This window comes from Erpetoichthys calabaricus, chromosome 11, assembly GCF_900747795.2.
Source record: "Erpetoichthys calabaricus chromosome 11, fErpCal1.3, whole genome shotgun sequence".
Lineage (NCBI taxonomy): Eukaryota > Metazoa > Chordata > Cladistia > Polypteriformes > Polypteridae > Erpetoichthys > Erpetoichthys calabaricus.
This window is the reverse complement of record NC_041404.2, coordinates 156,023,163-156,039,323: the sequence shown is the minus strand read 5'-3', so window position 1 is coordinate 156,039,323 and position 16,161 is coordinate 156,023,163. Positions and strand designations below refer to the sequence as shown.

Sequence of the window (16,161 nt, the reverse complement as noted above, 5' to 3'; positions counted from 1 at the left end):
GATTAAGCAGATTTGAGAATGTCATTGTAAAACTGGCATAATAGATGCAACATTCCAACTGAGATCTTAAATTACTCAGGAACTTGAAAGATGGCAAATGTATTTAAAACAAAATGTGCATTTCCTTTCAATTCAATCCAGTGGTGGTCTTATAAGCCCAGAGTGCGATGCACTATTACAGTGAAGTGCAAATAAAAACTCAAAACTGAACACAGATGTCTAGCAGTATATACAGTACATCCATCCATCCATCTCACAAATCCATTTGTCCAGAGCAGGGCTGCCACAAAACTGGAGCAAATCCCAGAAAGCACCAGGCTGGACACCATGAAAGCCAATCACAGAGTGCACATGCAGGTGCCAGTTTAGCATTACCAGACCTCCTAACCTGCATTATCTTAGGACTCTGGGAGGACACTGGAGAAAACCCACAAGGACACAGGGAGAACGTGCAATGTCTTTGCAGGGAGGACTCGGGATGTGAACCCATGTACAGTAGATAGAAATCACAGTGCATCCGGAAAGTATTCACAGTGCATCACTTTTTCCACATTTTGTTATGTTACAGCCTTATTCCAAAATGGATTAAATTCATTTTTTTCCCTCCGAATTCTACACACAACACCCCATAATGACAACGTGAAAAAAAGCTTACTTGAGGTTTTTGCAAATTTATTAAAAATAAAAAAACTGAGAAAGCACATGTACATAAGTATTCACAGCCTTTGCCGTGAAGCTCAAAATTGAGCTCAGGTGCATCCTGTTTCCCCTGATCATCCTTGAGATGTTTTTGCAGCTTCATTGGAGTCCACCTTGTGGTAAATTCAGTTGGTTGGACATGATTTGGAAAGGCACACACCTGTCTATATAAGGTCCCACAGTTGACAGTTCATGTCAGAGCACAAACCAAGCATGAAGTCAAAGGAATTGTCTGTAGACCTCCGAGACAGGATTGTCTTGAGGCACAAATCTGGGGAAGGTTACAGAAAAATTTCTGCTGCTTTGAAGGTCCCAATGAGTACTGTGGCCTCCATCATCTGTAAGTGGAAGAAGTTCGAAACCACCAGGACTCTTCCTAGAGCTGGCCGGCCATCTAAACTGAGCGATCGGGGGGGAAGGGCCTTAGTCAGGGAGGTGACCAAGAACCCGATGGTCACTCTGTCAGAGCTCCAGAGGAGAACCTTCCAGAAGGACAACCATCTCTGCAGCAATCCACCAATCAGGCCTGTATGGTCGAGTGGCCAGACGGAAGCCACTCCTTAGTAAAAGGCACATGGCAGCCCGCCTGGAGTTTGCCAAAAGGCACCTGAAGGACTCTCAGACCATGAGAAAGAAAATTCTCTGGTCTGATGAGACAAAGATTGAACTCTTTGGTGTGAATGCCAGGAGTCACGTTTGGAGGAAACCAGGCACTGCTCATCACCAGGCCAATACCATCCCTACAGAGAAGCATGGTGGTGGCAGCATCATGCTGTGGGGATGTTTTCAGCGGCAGGGACTGGGAGACTAGTCAGGATAAAGGGAAAGATGACTGCAGCAATGTACAGAGACATCCTGGATGAAAACCTGCTCCAGAGGGCTCTTGACCTCAGACTGGGGCGACGGTTCATCTTTCAGCAGGACAACGACCCTAAGCACACAGCCAAGATATCAAAGGAGTGGCTTCAGGACAACTCTGTGAATATCCTTGAGTGGCCCAGCCAGAGCCCAGACTTGAATCTCATTGAACATCTCTGGAGAGATCTTAAAATGGCTGTGCACCGACACTTCCCATCCAACCTGATGGAGCTTGAGAGGTGCTGCAAAGAGGAATGGGCAAAACTGGCCAAGGATAGGTGTGCCAAGCTTGTGGCATCATATTCAAAAAGACTTGAGGCTGTAATTGCTGCCAAAGGTGCATCGACAAAGTATTGAGCAAAGGCTGTGAATACTTATGTACATGGGATATCTCAGTTTTTTTATTTTTAATAAATTTGCAAAAACCTCAAGTAAACTTTTTTCACGTTGTCATTATGGGGTGTTGTGTGTAGAATTCTGAGGAAAAAATGAATTTAATCCATTTTGGAATAAGGCTGTAACATAACAAAATGTGGAAAAAGTGATGCGCTGTGAATACTTTCTGGATGCACTGTATAAATAGAGCTACACATTCATTCAGACATACCTACTTTGTTCAGTTCAGAGGTTAAAGCCCACCATGGCATCATCAGGTAACAAAGCAGAAGCCACTCGTGGACATGGCACCAGTCCATCACAGTTCGTACTCATGCTCACAGATTCTCACATGGTTCCAATGTAGCTTGCCAAACATATTTTTGTGATGTGTACCAGGAAAAAAGACACAGGGGGAATATTTGAACATGACAGATAATGACCAGGTTGGCATTTGAACCCAGGGCTCTGGAACAGTGAGGTAAGAATGTTAACCACCCATACACACATACACACATTTCATTTATTTTTAATGCTGTACTGAGCCTGTCGTTAAAAACCATGTTGGTAAAATTTACCCAGCACTCCTCCCAGTTTCACACCAGCTTAATCCACTTGAAGACACTTACCTTCACGTCATCCACACACACGTGGGGCCAATTTAGAGCCATCGGTTAACCACACTTGGTCGTCCTTGGAATATGGGGGGAGTCCAGAGTATCCACAATAAAATCCATGCACCTGCAGGGAGAACCTGAGAAACGGCACAAAAAATGACTAGAATGGGATTCAGACCCCCAACCCCCCAGAAAGTGCGGCATGTTAACATAAGGAAGTGGGCATTAAAAAAGCTTCCATATACATCCAAGGATTTCCTTCACTGAATAGCAGCTTTAATCATACATGACATTGTTCCCCTGTTCCTCAGACACCACCCCCAAAAGTATTATCCAGAGGAAAAGGATGGCATTCTGAATTTTGTACATTGTTAATTGTTCAGCTCTGTCTATTTTATATAGCGCCTTGGCAAAAAGCATCATAAGGCATTTTACAGAGCAGGCAAGAGTGAAATACAACATCAGCCTGAAAGACATTCACTGAATTGTACTAAATGTTCTGGAGGCTGTTACTGTGAAAGGCACTGTACAGCAATTATTCTAGTACTGAAAATATATAATACATGAGGAGTCTTTCAGAAAGTCATTCTTTCACATGTCACACACATGCGCATGGGAGGCAGCTAAAGGGCTTGAGTGACGGCAGTTCTGAGACAGGCCGGGAGGTGGCAGGGTGCACTGACTCTCTTTCTCTCTTGCCTGCAGACCATTCCCGGGAGATTCCACCTGGCTCTCGTGACATCATTTCCGGGACCGAGCCAATGGAAGGAGACCTTACTGGCTCCGGCCCCTCTGACGTCACCTCCGGCATCGAACCAATGGAGAATGAACACGACCCTGATCCTTATGACCTCACTTCCTGTCTTCCCCTTTAAAACTCTGCCCTTTTCTCCAATGCCTCAGTCTTGTCTTGGACTCCATTGTATGCACATCAGTACTGTTTATTTGATAAAAACGACTTTGCAGCCAGGATACCAGATTATACGGGTGGCTGGCCCAAACCCTTATCTGAGTATGTCTCATTTGTGTGACATTGGATCCTGCCGACTACGCCAATGTCACACAAATGAGACATACTCAGATAAAGGTTTGGGCCAGCCACCCGTATAATCTGGTATCCTGGCTGCAAAGTCGTTTTTATCAAATAAACAGCACTGATGTGCATACAATGGAGTCCAAGACAAGACTGAGGCATTGGGAAAAAGGGCAGGGTTTTAAAGGGGAAGACAGGAAGTGAGGTCATAAGGATCAGGGTCGTGTTCATTCTCCATTGGTTCGATGCCGGAGGTGACGTCAGAGGGGCCGGAGCCAGTAAGGTCTCCTTCCATTGGCTCGGCCCCGGAAATGATGTCACGAGAGCCAGGTGGAATCTCCCGGGAATGGTCTGCAGGCAAGAGAGAAAAAGAGTCAGTGCACCCTGCCACCTCCCGGCCTGTCTCAGAACTGCCGTCACTCAAGCCCTTTAGCTGCCTCCCATGCACACGTGTGTGACACACAACATGAGATGAGTGTACAAAGAAAATGAATTGTTTGACACACCAGAGGTAACCGATGCTCCTGGGGAGAAAGAATGACAGCCTCAAGAACAGCCAGATGTCAGGATTCAAAAAATATCAATCAAATCCCACCATCTACTGGTTCATTCTGGTTTTCAAGCAAAGTGACTACATGGCTTTTAACTTCAGGAAAATCAGACAAGCTTGAGGTAGACTTAAAATATTTACAGACTCTTTATATTTTAGACCAGACATGATTTTTCTGTTCATATTTGAGTTGATTTGTCACACTAACTAAATGAAAATGAACTACAGGAAATGATACCAGCTTAAGTAAGTAAGCTCTTTCAGGTTCTGATATCTGCTGTATGTTAATCAAATGAGGAATGTCGTGCATAATCAAAAAGATTAATTTTTATTTTTTTGTCTCTGCCACATCAGTCAGCCATGTTGAGTGTTTCTTGTATCCAGTAGGCATCAGAAAGAGACAAAACCTGTGCAGAGTTTTCATTAAAATAAAGATCAACATAATGGGACTCTAGGAATTAACAGGCCTCTGGGTGGGCCTGCAAGTAACGGCAGAATTAGGACAGAGAAATGCAACTGTTCTAGGAAATATAAGATGAATGAACACACACTAAAGGGAAGTGCACACTATAAGACTTTAGCCCAACTTGAAGGCCCCCAAGTAATTTATCAAAATGGCACACTACAAGATAGATAGATAGATATGAAAGGAACTATATAATAAATAGGTAGGTAAATATGAAAGGAAGTATATAATAGATAGATAAATAGAACTTTATTTGTCCCCAGCGGGAAGTTTGACTTTTTACAGAGGCTCTTTAAATACATAAGTACGGGTAGTCCCCAGGTTACGGACACTCGACCTACGACTTATGAACGAGGCCGCAGCTGTGATGCATGCGCCTCATTAACTGCCGCTCTGTCATCTTTGGCCGGAGGACGCTGCAAGTAGTGGCTGGAGGGGTGCGATTTTGCTGCTTGCACAGTGTAGTGTCCCTGTATCCCTCGAGCGGCAAGCGAGTGGTGACCCATGGTCCATAGTCACTGGGGCCACCGCTATCGCTCGTGTGCAGGACGGAGGCTTAATGGGGCAGTTCGCTGTCCGCCCACTACGCCGCCACAGCTACTGCTCCTGACTGGACGAGGCTGGATGGAGCAGTTTAGGGCATTTCACTGCCCAGCCACTACACACGGCTCCCCCCCGAATCGTTTTCGGTGGGCGGCTGGTAATGCTGCAAGCGGTGACCCGGTTGTGGCTGAACGGAGGCCATTGAGGGTGAACAGGGCGGCGGGGGTAGCATTGTAGTATGCTTCGGGTGGCTGCCTGTTGAATGGGGGCGGTGGTGGGCGATTCATTACACACCTTTGGCCGCACCGTGTTTGTTCTCGGTGGGCGGACGCACGCTGCAGGCTGCATACTGTAGTGGAGGTGACTGTGTGGTGAGCTGCCCCTCGCTACTCCCATTCATTCTCAATAGCGAGCCTGCTTGTAGTGTTACGTACATTGCAGCAAGATGTCTCTTGTCAGTACACCAGACGTGCTGACGAGGGATGCCAGCCTGCTGTGATAGCGTGTACAGTGCTGTGCAGAACAGCTCATTGTCTTCACCCTTCAAGAATGTCTCTGAAACACAAATCTGATGCAAGTGCTGGTGATACAGTAAAGAAGAGAAAAACCATCACCATTAAAAATAAAGTACAAATAATAAAAAGGTCAGTGAGAGGTGATACTCCATCATTCATTGGCAATCAATAGCATTTATTAAAATAATGTACCTGTTTCGACTTACATACAAATTCAACTTAAGTACAAACCTACAGTCCCTATCTCATACATAACCCGGGGACTGCCTGTATATAAATGTTGCTCCAGACATAGCAGCACTTGAAGCTGTGCAGAGGAGAGCAACCAGGGGCTTCCCAGGACTTAAGGACATGTCAGACTCGGAGAATTTAAACCAGTTTATTCTCAAGCAGAGGAGACTGCGTGTGGACCTAATCCAGGTCTTCAAAATCCGCAAAGGTATTGATAAAGTAGATCTGGCAGAGTTCTTTCAGCTTAAGGACATCGGTGAGAATTAAATGAAAATGCATTTAAGACAGAATCCAGGAAGCACTTGTTTCCTCAAAGAGTTGAGGGAATTTGGAAGAGACAACCAAGACATGGAGTTGAAGCAGAAACCTGGACAATCTTTAAGAAGTATCTGAATAAAATATTAGGACTGCTTAGCCGTTAGCTAACCAAACAAGCTTGAAGGGCTGAATCGTTTTCTCTTGTTTGTCAGATTTCTTATTTTCTTATGATTCAAGGATTTTCTTGTTTCTCACCAAAAAAATGTGTGCCTAGTTAAATTCAGACAGATTGTGACATTTGCAGTATGTCACACTCCTTATTTTTAGATAAGACTATAATTGGTTAGACATTTTTGCCAATGTGCTCTTAGAATACATGCAGCAGGCTGGAAGTGTGCATAAAGGAGCTAAGCAATACTGAATATGGGCACCTTTTTCAAGTGACCAGTGTGACCTCCACCCCATCCCTGTAGTGGTACCAATTGTGTAAATATTATGTCTCTAGGTGCGTAATGTTAAGAGGCAGAATATTTGTTTTTTTACTCATGAGTGATCAAGAAGCCTGTTCACACTCTACACCCATGCATGCCAAGTTTCATTAAAGGGCTATGCCCACTGTCCCTTGTTCATGTGCCCACACACTTGATATTTGTAAATGGGGTTTTGTGATGGATGACTTCTGTTTCACACTTCCAGTTACATTTCTTAACTTATTGGCCTCAATAATGGTTACGCAAGCCTCATTAATTGTGGATTTATCAGCAGGGAGCATCCCCATAATGGCTAGCAGAGGTGGCACAGGTACAGCATATGGGGCAGAAAAACAACAGTATGGGGTGGACAGTAGGAGTGAAAAGTGAGTCTGGTCTCTGCATGCAGTAAATGTTGAATGATCAACAATCAGTAAAGAATATTCTGGCATTCCTCAATCGAGTACAAGAAAAAAGAGAAAACAGGATACAACTACCAGAGTACAGGTGCTGGTCATAAAATTAGAATATCATGACAAAGTTGATTTAGTTCAGTAATTCCATTCAAAAAGTGAAACTTGTATATTAGATTCATTCATTACACACAGACTGATGTATTTCAAATGTTTATTTCTTTTAATGTTGATGATTATAACTGACAACTAATGAAAGTCCCAAATTCAGTATCTCGGAAAATTAGAATATCAATTAAGACCAATGCAAAAAAAGGATTTTTAGAAATGTTGGCCAACTGAAAAGGTATGAACATGAAAAGTATGAGCATGTACAGCACTCAATATTTAGTTGGGGCTCCTTTGGCCTGGATTACTGCAGCAATGCGGCGTGGCATGGAGTCGATCAGTCTGTGGCACTGCTCAGGTGTTATGAGAGCACATGTTGCTCTGATAGTGGCCTTCAGCTCTTCTGAATTGTTGGGTCTGGTGTATTGCATCTTCCTCTTCACAATACCCCATAGATTTTCTATGGGGTTAACGTCAGGCGAGTTTGCTGGCCAATCAAGAACAGGGATACCATGGTCCTTAAACCAGATACTGGTAGCTTTGGCACTGTGTGCAGGTGCCAGGTCCTGTTGGAAAATGAAATCTGCATCTCCATAAAGTTAGTCAGCAGCAGGAAGCATGAAGTGCTCTAAAACTTCCTGGTAGACGGCTGCGTTGACCTTGGACCTCAGAAAACACAATGGACCAACACCAGCAGATGACATGGCACCCCAAACGATCACTGACTGTGGAAACTTTACACTGGACCTCACGCAACGTGGATTCTGTGCCTCTCCTCTCTTCCTCCAGACTCTGGGACCTTGATTTCCAAAGGAAATGCAAAATTTACTTTCATCAGAGAACATAACTTTGGACCACTCAGCAGCAGTCCAGTCCTTTTTGTCTTTAGCCCAGGTGAGACGCTTCTGATGCTGTCTCTTGTTCAAGAGTGGCTTGACACAAGGAATGCGACAGCGGAAACCCATGTCTTGCATACGTCTGTGTGTGGTGGTTCTTGAAGCACTGACTCCAGCTGCAGTCCACTCTTTGTGAATCTCCCCCACATTTTTGAATGGGTTTTGTTTCACAATCTTCTCCAGGGTGCGGTTATCCCTATTGCTTGTCCACTTTTTTCTACCACATCTTGTCCTTCCCTTCGCCTCTCTATTAATGTGCTTGGACACAGAGTTCTGTGAACAGCCAGCCTCTTCAGCAATGACCTTTTGTGTCTTGCCCTCCTTGTGCATGGTCTCAATGGTCGTCTTTTGGACAACTGTCAAGTCAGCAGTCTTCCCCATGATTGTGTAGCCTACAGAACTCGACTGAGAGACCATTTAAAGGCTTTTGAGTTAATTAGCTGATTAGAGTGTGGCACCAGGTGTCTTCAATATTGAACCTTTTCACAATATTCTAATTTTCCGAGATACTGAATTTGGGACTTTCATTAGTTGTCAGTTATAATCATCAAAATTAAAAGAAATAAACATTTGAAATACATCAGTCTGTGTGTAATGAATGAATCTAATATACAAGTTTCACTTTTTGAATGGAATTACTGAAATAAATCAACTTTGTCATGATATTCTAATTTTATGACCAGCACTTGTAAATGAAAGCGGCTCACCTCTAGTGCGGGTTTGTAGGCAGAAGCCTTGACTTTCTCACCTTCTCTTTTAGAAATTGCCTTGTGTCCAAATGCTCATGATGTCCATATCTACAAGAAGGAAGGAAACAAGTGGACAAAGATCCATGAGCTGAAAGAGCACAACGGTCAGGTGACAGGTGAGCGAACATTTGATTAACTCTACAAAATATTTTTTGCAGTAATAATTGAAGAAGACAGAAGAACAGGGCCGTTTTTGTTTTTGTCCCTGTATATTAATTTTTCTTTTGCCTTTTCACATGAGAAACAGAAGGGAAAAAAAAAAGTAGGGAATGTGTGTTATAAAGGAAAAACCCCATGGGACTTAGAAGATTTAAAACTCTTCTGGCTGCAGGCTAAAAATAATTGAAGGCCTGATTGATTGCATGCGTTGCGGCTGATTTCAGAATGTGTCCCAACGGGTGGTGGGGGCTGCATGTATACCCAATGCACTCTCTCCCCCCCAAGTCCTGAACTAACTCACTTCATTCCATTGCCCACTCATGTGATCCTGCTGTGCTTGCTAGGGGGCCATCTTAATTTTAATTATTATGATTTTAGTTACGTTTCCTTGTATATCGGTCATAAGCTGTAGTTAGCCTGATCTAAATTCAGATGAGGCCTTTAGAACATAACATAATGTCACATTCTCAAGCTCACTTAATTCAGTTAAGGATTACAGGGGTCAAGGGCTACTCTGGAGGCCTTTGGCAAAAGGCAACAAACCACCCTGGGGAGGATACCATTGCTGTTTAGCTCTCCCGTGCTCCAATGGAGTCAATGTTGAATCACCACTTGTGCCTCATATGCACGCCTTTGGGATGTGGGACGAAAGGCACACGCAGAAAGTGCAGACTCCCCACACGTAATGATCTCCATAAAGCAGTACCATGCCACCCAGCCCTGGAGGACACATCTGAATTTCCCATCGGGATTAATAAAGTATCTATCTATCTATCTATCTATCTATCTATCTATCTATCTATCTATCTATCTATCTATCTATCTATCTATCTATCTATCTATCTATCTATCTATCTATCTATCTATCTATCTATCTATCTATCTATCTATCTATCTATCTATCTATCTATCTATAATAGACCTTTTTATTTAGCATTCAATCTTGTCATAATACACGGAGTGTTTGTTATAAAAAGATATTTCTACATGTCAAAGACATTCTGCATTTTGCACAGCAGTGGCAGACGCTGTGCCCCTTATGAGAAGCCAAACTTTTCAAATTATTATCTTGTCAAATCTGGTTTATGCTGATCCTCTAAAAAGTACTCACCTTCTTGGAAGATTTCAGATTTTCTTGTTATACAACTTTGAATCACAGTGGATTTAATTTTGACACATACAGGCCCACCCCTACAGTTTCGGACAAAATCAAACCTGTTTCATTTAAATGGGGCGAGTCGCTGGATATGTCGGACTATACAACTGGTGGTCACAGGAGCACACCGCGGCTGCCCCCTACTCACTAAGATATAAATGTAAAAGAAGCCTGTGATTGAAAATCGCTGGGAAAAAAATGTACAACTGAACGGATATTCATTTATGAATGGAAAAAACTTCTGATTATTTATTTCTTATCAATTTAATTCACAACATTCATTCATCCTACTCTGTTCAGTGCTTGTGTGGACTGCGTGTTGGGCAAGGTAGTGGGGTCCAGTGGCTGTGGGGCATCTGTTGGTGAAGAAAAATTCACAGATCTTGACTTTGCTGACGATGCTGTGATCTTCGTGGAGTCAATGGAGGCTCTGATCGGGGCGCTCGAGAGACTGAGTGAGGATTCTGAGTGTCTGGGCTTGTGAGTGTCCTGATAAAAACCAAAGATCCAGGCCTTTAATGACCTCTTGGGCACAGCCATCAGCAGCATGTCTGTTTGTGGAGAGAGTGTCGGCCTCATCGAGAGGTTTACTTACCTCGGCAGTGACACTCATGTCTCTGGTGACTCTTCCTATGAAGTCAGTAGACAGATTGGGAGAGCATTGGGGGTTCATGAGGTCACTGGAAAGGGGTGTGTGGCGCTCCTGATATCTCTGCAAAAGGACAAAGTGTCCTGGTGCTTCCTGTCTTGCTATATGGTTGTGAGACATGGACGCTATCCGTTGACCTGAGAAGAAGACTGAACTCCTTTGGTACTGTGTCTATCCGGAAGATCCTTGGGTACCGTTGGTTTGACTTTGTGTCGAATGAGCGGTTACTCATCGAGTCCCGAATGAGGCACATTACCTGCATTGTGAGGAAGCGTCAGTTACGGCACTACAGCCATGTGGCGCGTTACCCCGAGGGTGATCCAGCTCGTAAGATCCTCATTATTGGGGACCTGAGTGGCTGGACCAGACCAAGGGGTCGCCCACGTAACACCTGGCTGCGGCAGATATAGGGTCATTTCTGGAGGGTGGGACTGGACCGCATGTCTGCCTGGGGGGTTGCCAACCGGGATCCCAAATTGTTTCATTGTGCGGTGGGTGCGGCAATGCACTGTACCAGTGCATGCTCCCCAACTTGACTTGATTCATTTATTAACAACACTACCTTTTCTGCATTTATTTTGATTCTAGACCCAACCTTGCACAGTTGACAATATTTAATTATTTGACATTTTTTATTATATTTGAGTGTGCAACTTAAACATTTTTCCCTACTTAAGTGACTCGTGTCAACTGTTAAAATGTTTCCTTTTTCACCCCTCAAAATGAATAAGTGGATTCATTTTGAAATCAAGCATTTCAGAATTTAATTTCCCCTTGGGATTATCTATCTATCTATCTATCTATCTATCTATCTATCTATCTATCTATCTATCTATCTATCTATCTATCTATCTATAGTCTGTTTGATTCGTAATGGGTGTGAGTCAGCATTCTCTATAATGGTATTCATCAAGATACACATATTAATACAGATTTTAAGTTATTGGTGTCAATTTAGAGACAGGCCTGAGGTATACATTCACCTCAGATATTTAACAAACATTTCTGTAACTCAACTTTCATATTTTGTCAATGGGAACAGTTTGTTTCATCACTTGCATCAAAGGCAGTTGTAACTGAATCATCAAAAATGTACATGTCTGCATATAATGTGAAAGGCACCTATTGCGGTTGCCATGTTTTTCGGTCTCTCCACTTGAAAAGACATCGGTCCCAGTGGACTGATTTTGTTGAAATCTGGCACGCTTATTTTCAACAAAATGTGTCGGGAAAGTTTGATATACAAGGAAATATCAATAGAGCATGCTGTGCAGGTTTTTGAAATTTCAAAATCTCCCATTGAAAAGCACTGGTGAATTTGCAGACTCTTCTATCTTAAAACACAGAAACATTCTCGCAACTTCAATTATACATTACTTTGCTGTTTTACATTTACCTTGAGAGAGGTCACTTCATATTTTTCTCTTTTACTTGTCCAACAGCTACTCCTGACTGCAAAACAAAACACACGAAACAGGAGAGTCACACACGGGAGAACCACTTGTACGTGATCTCAACACTTACACTCACTTATACTCGATCTTACAATCCTGTATTGTAACTTGCAGTCATTCCTTGAGTGGGATGAAAGGGTTTAAGTGCCTCTAAGGGGTCATCAGGTGGGCACCCTCCTTCCTTAGTCTTTCACTGATAGGCTCCCCAGATGCACCCCCGTCCTTTCTCACTTCTGTTGGCTGGTGGTCATCTTGTTGCCCAGTTTTAGTCCTTTCTTTTCAGCCGGAGTCGCTTGCTACTTCGCTCAGAAGCATCTTCTAATGACCTGATGGCCTATCGGAGGGCCTGTCCTCTGACCCCCATCTCTTTCACCAGTCTTGCGGTTGACATTGCCACAACACCACTCCAGCCAGCCTCCACAGGCAGCTCCTGGATTTACTGTCCCTTTTGTTTTGCTTCAACTGCTATATTGGAATACTTCAGCTTCCTGCATGTGTACGCTTCACCAACAGCAGTACAAGTCAAATTCCGTTACACCGAAGTGCCAGGGACCTAAAAAATATTTTGTTGTAATGAAGATGCTGTAGTAACGAGATTCTATATATGTCGCTGTAGTGCTTTCTTTTAACCCTTTAACCGCCAACTCCCTAAATATTCCCCATGCCAGGAGAAATCTGAACAATTTTCGTTTTTTTACTTTACATTTATTCAAGCAGTATTTACCTGCTGAAATGTTTCAAATAAATGGTCAATCAAAGGACGTAGCTTGAACAAGCGGTCACGGTTTGGATCTTTCTTATCTGGCTCAGATAACGGGCAGCAGTCCAGTTGAGATGCTGGGGATACACCCACTCATCGCCATCATCCGATGCGTCATCACTCACAGTACCATGCAGCGCACGTTGCTGATCATCATTGTCGCTAAAATCTTCTTCAGAACTGCTACAATCATGATCAGAATTATTGTCCAAAATCACCTGCAAAACCTCACTTGAAGTCAGTTTACGTTTCGCCATATTCACAGCTTTCACTTTCGAATCACATCACATGAGCGGCCAATATAACCGCAGAGTTGTCGAAATACAACGTAGTAATAATACCCACGCCAAACCGTCAGTTATACTACGCGCCAGGCATTCACATAACCATAGGCAAATGTGCCGGATAATTCCGGCAGTAAGGCGTCAGCAATAACGCTACGATGCCGGATATATCCGGCAGAGGGCGGTTAATGGGGTTAACCTGCGCCCAGGTGTTTGCAATAGCTTCTTTCACGTTAATTTTGATCTGCTTCTGTCTACACGTTATTCTGATGAGAATTTTTCTCAGCATTTTCCTTTGTGGTAATACATTTTCAGGGTGCGAATGATGCCCAAATCCAATGGCTGAAGCACTGCCGTGTAATTGGGTGGGAGGAACTCAATGCAAACATTATCTAAATGCGGAAGCATGTTGTGGGCAGCACAGTTATCAATCAGAAGCAGAATCTTCTTCATATTGTGAGGTTTCTGAACTCTTTTGGGACCAAATCCGAGCTGATCACGGTCACGGTATAAGCACCTGTCATCGATGGGTGATGCAAGGAACATTTTAAATGCAAGGAACAGGATTACTTGGCCACTAACCAGGCCACGACCCTGTCTGATTGCTGTGTCACTGTATAGGAGTGTGGCAGATCCCGCTACAATAAATAACCGTGCTGTTCCTGTTTCAAACTGAATAAAGCTGGTTTTGATAAAGTATTGAGACTCAGCCTCGTGTTTTGGGGTGTAAGACAGGGACTCACACGTCACAATATCCTTGTCAAGTTGTTGCAGCCAGTTTCCCAAAATGTCTCGAGTCATCCAAGCTCGCTGGTTTGCTTTATACTCGCAGGGAAGGAATGTAACGTGCTTAAAACACCGAGGACTGGTCGACTTGCCAATGATGAGAGGAATAACTGCTCTTTCGACGTCTTCAAATGCAGCAGTTCGCATACGTTTGCGCTGAGGCCCAAGGTTTGCAATCCAAGATTTTTCTTCTATTTTTGCTCGGTCTTTCATGAAAGTTGACAATGTCGATGGCAAAATTCCAAATTCACTGGCAACGTCTTTTTTCTTTTTGCCGCAAAAATGTCAAGTGTTTTTTTTCTAACGTGAACTGTTGTCATTTTTCGTGTCTGCCATTTCTATAAGAGGGTGACAATGAGTTAAATTCCAATGGATGTTTTTCAAATGTTGATGAGCGATAAGCAAAAGGTATCACTGAAAACCACAGAAAACAAACACAGCAAAAAAACAGTATGAGGAAAGTGCGAAGGAAGAGTAAAATCGAGAATGTTTCTGTTTGGGGATCGTTGTGCACAACTGAGCTGCAAACACAGAACTAACTGCCCTGTGGATGATTCGTTCAGGCATTTGAAGGCCTTTTGGGCTCTTCGTTATAATGAAAGTATCTGCTGAATGTACTTTGTAGTAACAAGACTCTGTCTTATGGGGAAACTGTCAGGACCGTAAAATACTTCGATGAAATGAAAATGTCATTGTAAAGATAATTGTTGTAACGGAATTTGACCTTTATTCATATTACACTAAAATCAACCCCATGGAGGCTTTGTCTGCACATTGTAATGACTCCGTATTTCGCTTATGCTCTACAATTTTACCTTGACACTACTTCTTTCGAAAATGTTGTGTTTAAGAAATTTCAACTATAGTTAGTCACAGACCCTCCACCAACAACTCACAAAATGGCACAGCAGTTAACGCCGTTTTTACATGACATTGTAAAGGACTGTTACATATAGCGTGTGTTTCATGAAGACTGCTAACATGTGTAATTGCATTTTATTATCACCGTTACCTTTAAATTGGAGTCGCTATTACAAAAATATACAATAAACAAAAATATGACAACTGACTCTCTGGAGATAACTAAAAGAATTTAAAGTTCCTCAACTTTCAGATCAGTTAACCAAGTCCTCCAATGAACACAAATATTATAAAAGTTGTTTTAACTTCCGATTAAGCAACCTCATGTCTTAATTCTGCATGCTGTGGCTAATTTCACATCCCATTCCCCACACATTGTTGCCCATCTTAGTTCTGGATAATCAAACAGACCAAATTTTTGTTTGAATTCCAGAGCACCATAACAGAGTATGTTTGTGAATTTTTTTAGTCAGGTGTTTTTATTTATTTATTTTTTTGGACATTTTTCTCTTTTCTGTGTGCACAATACTCTGTTTTTATTTAAAAACGCTGACACCAGTCCCTGTCTACGCCTGTCATTAAAAACCCTGGCGTTTTTAACCCCCAAAAATGGAGACGTCTGAAAAAGCTCTCTAGGGCCTTATACATCTGAAAACGTTGGCTCAGCATCTCAGTGTTACTGGAGAAAATACACAGTTTGAAAGACGCAGACTAATTGTGCTCTGATTGGCTCATGCCTGTTACATGGTCCTTCTCTGATTGGCTCATGTGTGTTACATGGCACTTCTCTAATTGGCTCATTCCTGTTACATGGCCCTTCTCTGATTGGCTCATGCGTGTTACATGGCCCTTCTCTGATTGGCTCATGCCTGTTACATGGCCCTTCTCTGATTGGCTCATGCCTGTTACATGGCCCTTCTCTGATTGGCTCATGCGTGTTACATGGCACTTCTCTAATTGGTTCATTCGTGTTACATGGCACTTCTCTTAATTGGCTCATTCCTGTTACATGGCCCTTCTCTGATTGGCTCATGTGTGTTACATGGCCCTTCTCTGATTGGCTCATGCCTGTTACATGGCCCTTCTCTGATTGGCTCATGCGTTTTACATGGCACTTCTCTAATTGGTTCATTCGTGTTACATGGCACTTCTCTAATTGGTTCATTCCTGTTACATGGCCCTTCTCTGATTGGCTCATGCGTTTTACATGGCACTTCTCTAATTGGTTCATTCGTGTTACATGGCACTTCTCTAATTGGTTCATTCCTGTT

At 43.0% G+C, this 16,161-nt stretch overlaps 1 protein-coding gene across 1 annotated transcript in view; it reads left to right on the top strand.

The window, feature by feature from the left end:
- The window catches only part of arpc1b (actin related protein 2/3 complex, subunit 1B), a 41,233-nt gene that overhangs the window by 12,213 nt on the left and 12,859 nt on the right, over positions 1-16,161 (top strand). Inside the window, exon 3 of the mRNA XM_028814391.2 lies at positions 8,793-8,897. Coding sequence (XP_028670224.1) covers positions 8,793-8,897 — 105 coding nt within the window. The remainder of the gene's footprint in view (positions 1-8,792; positions 8,898-16,161) is intronic.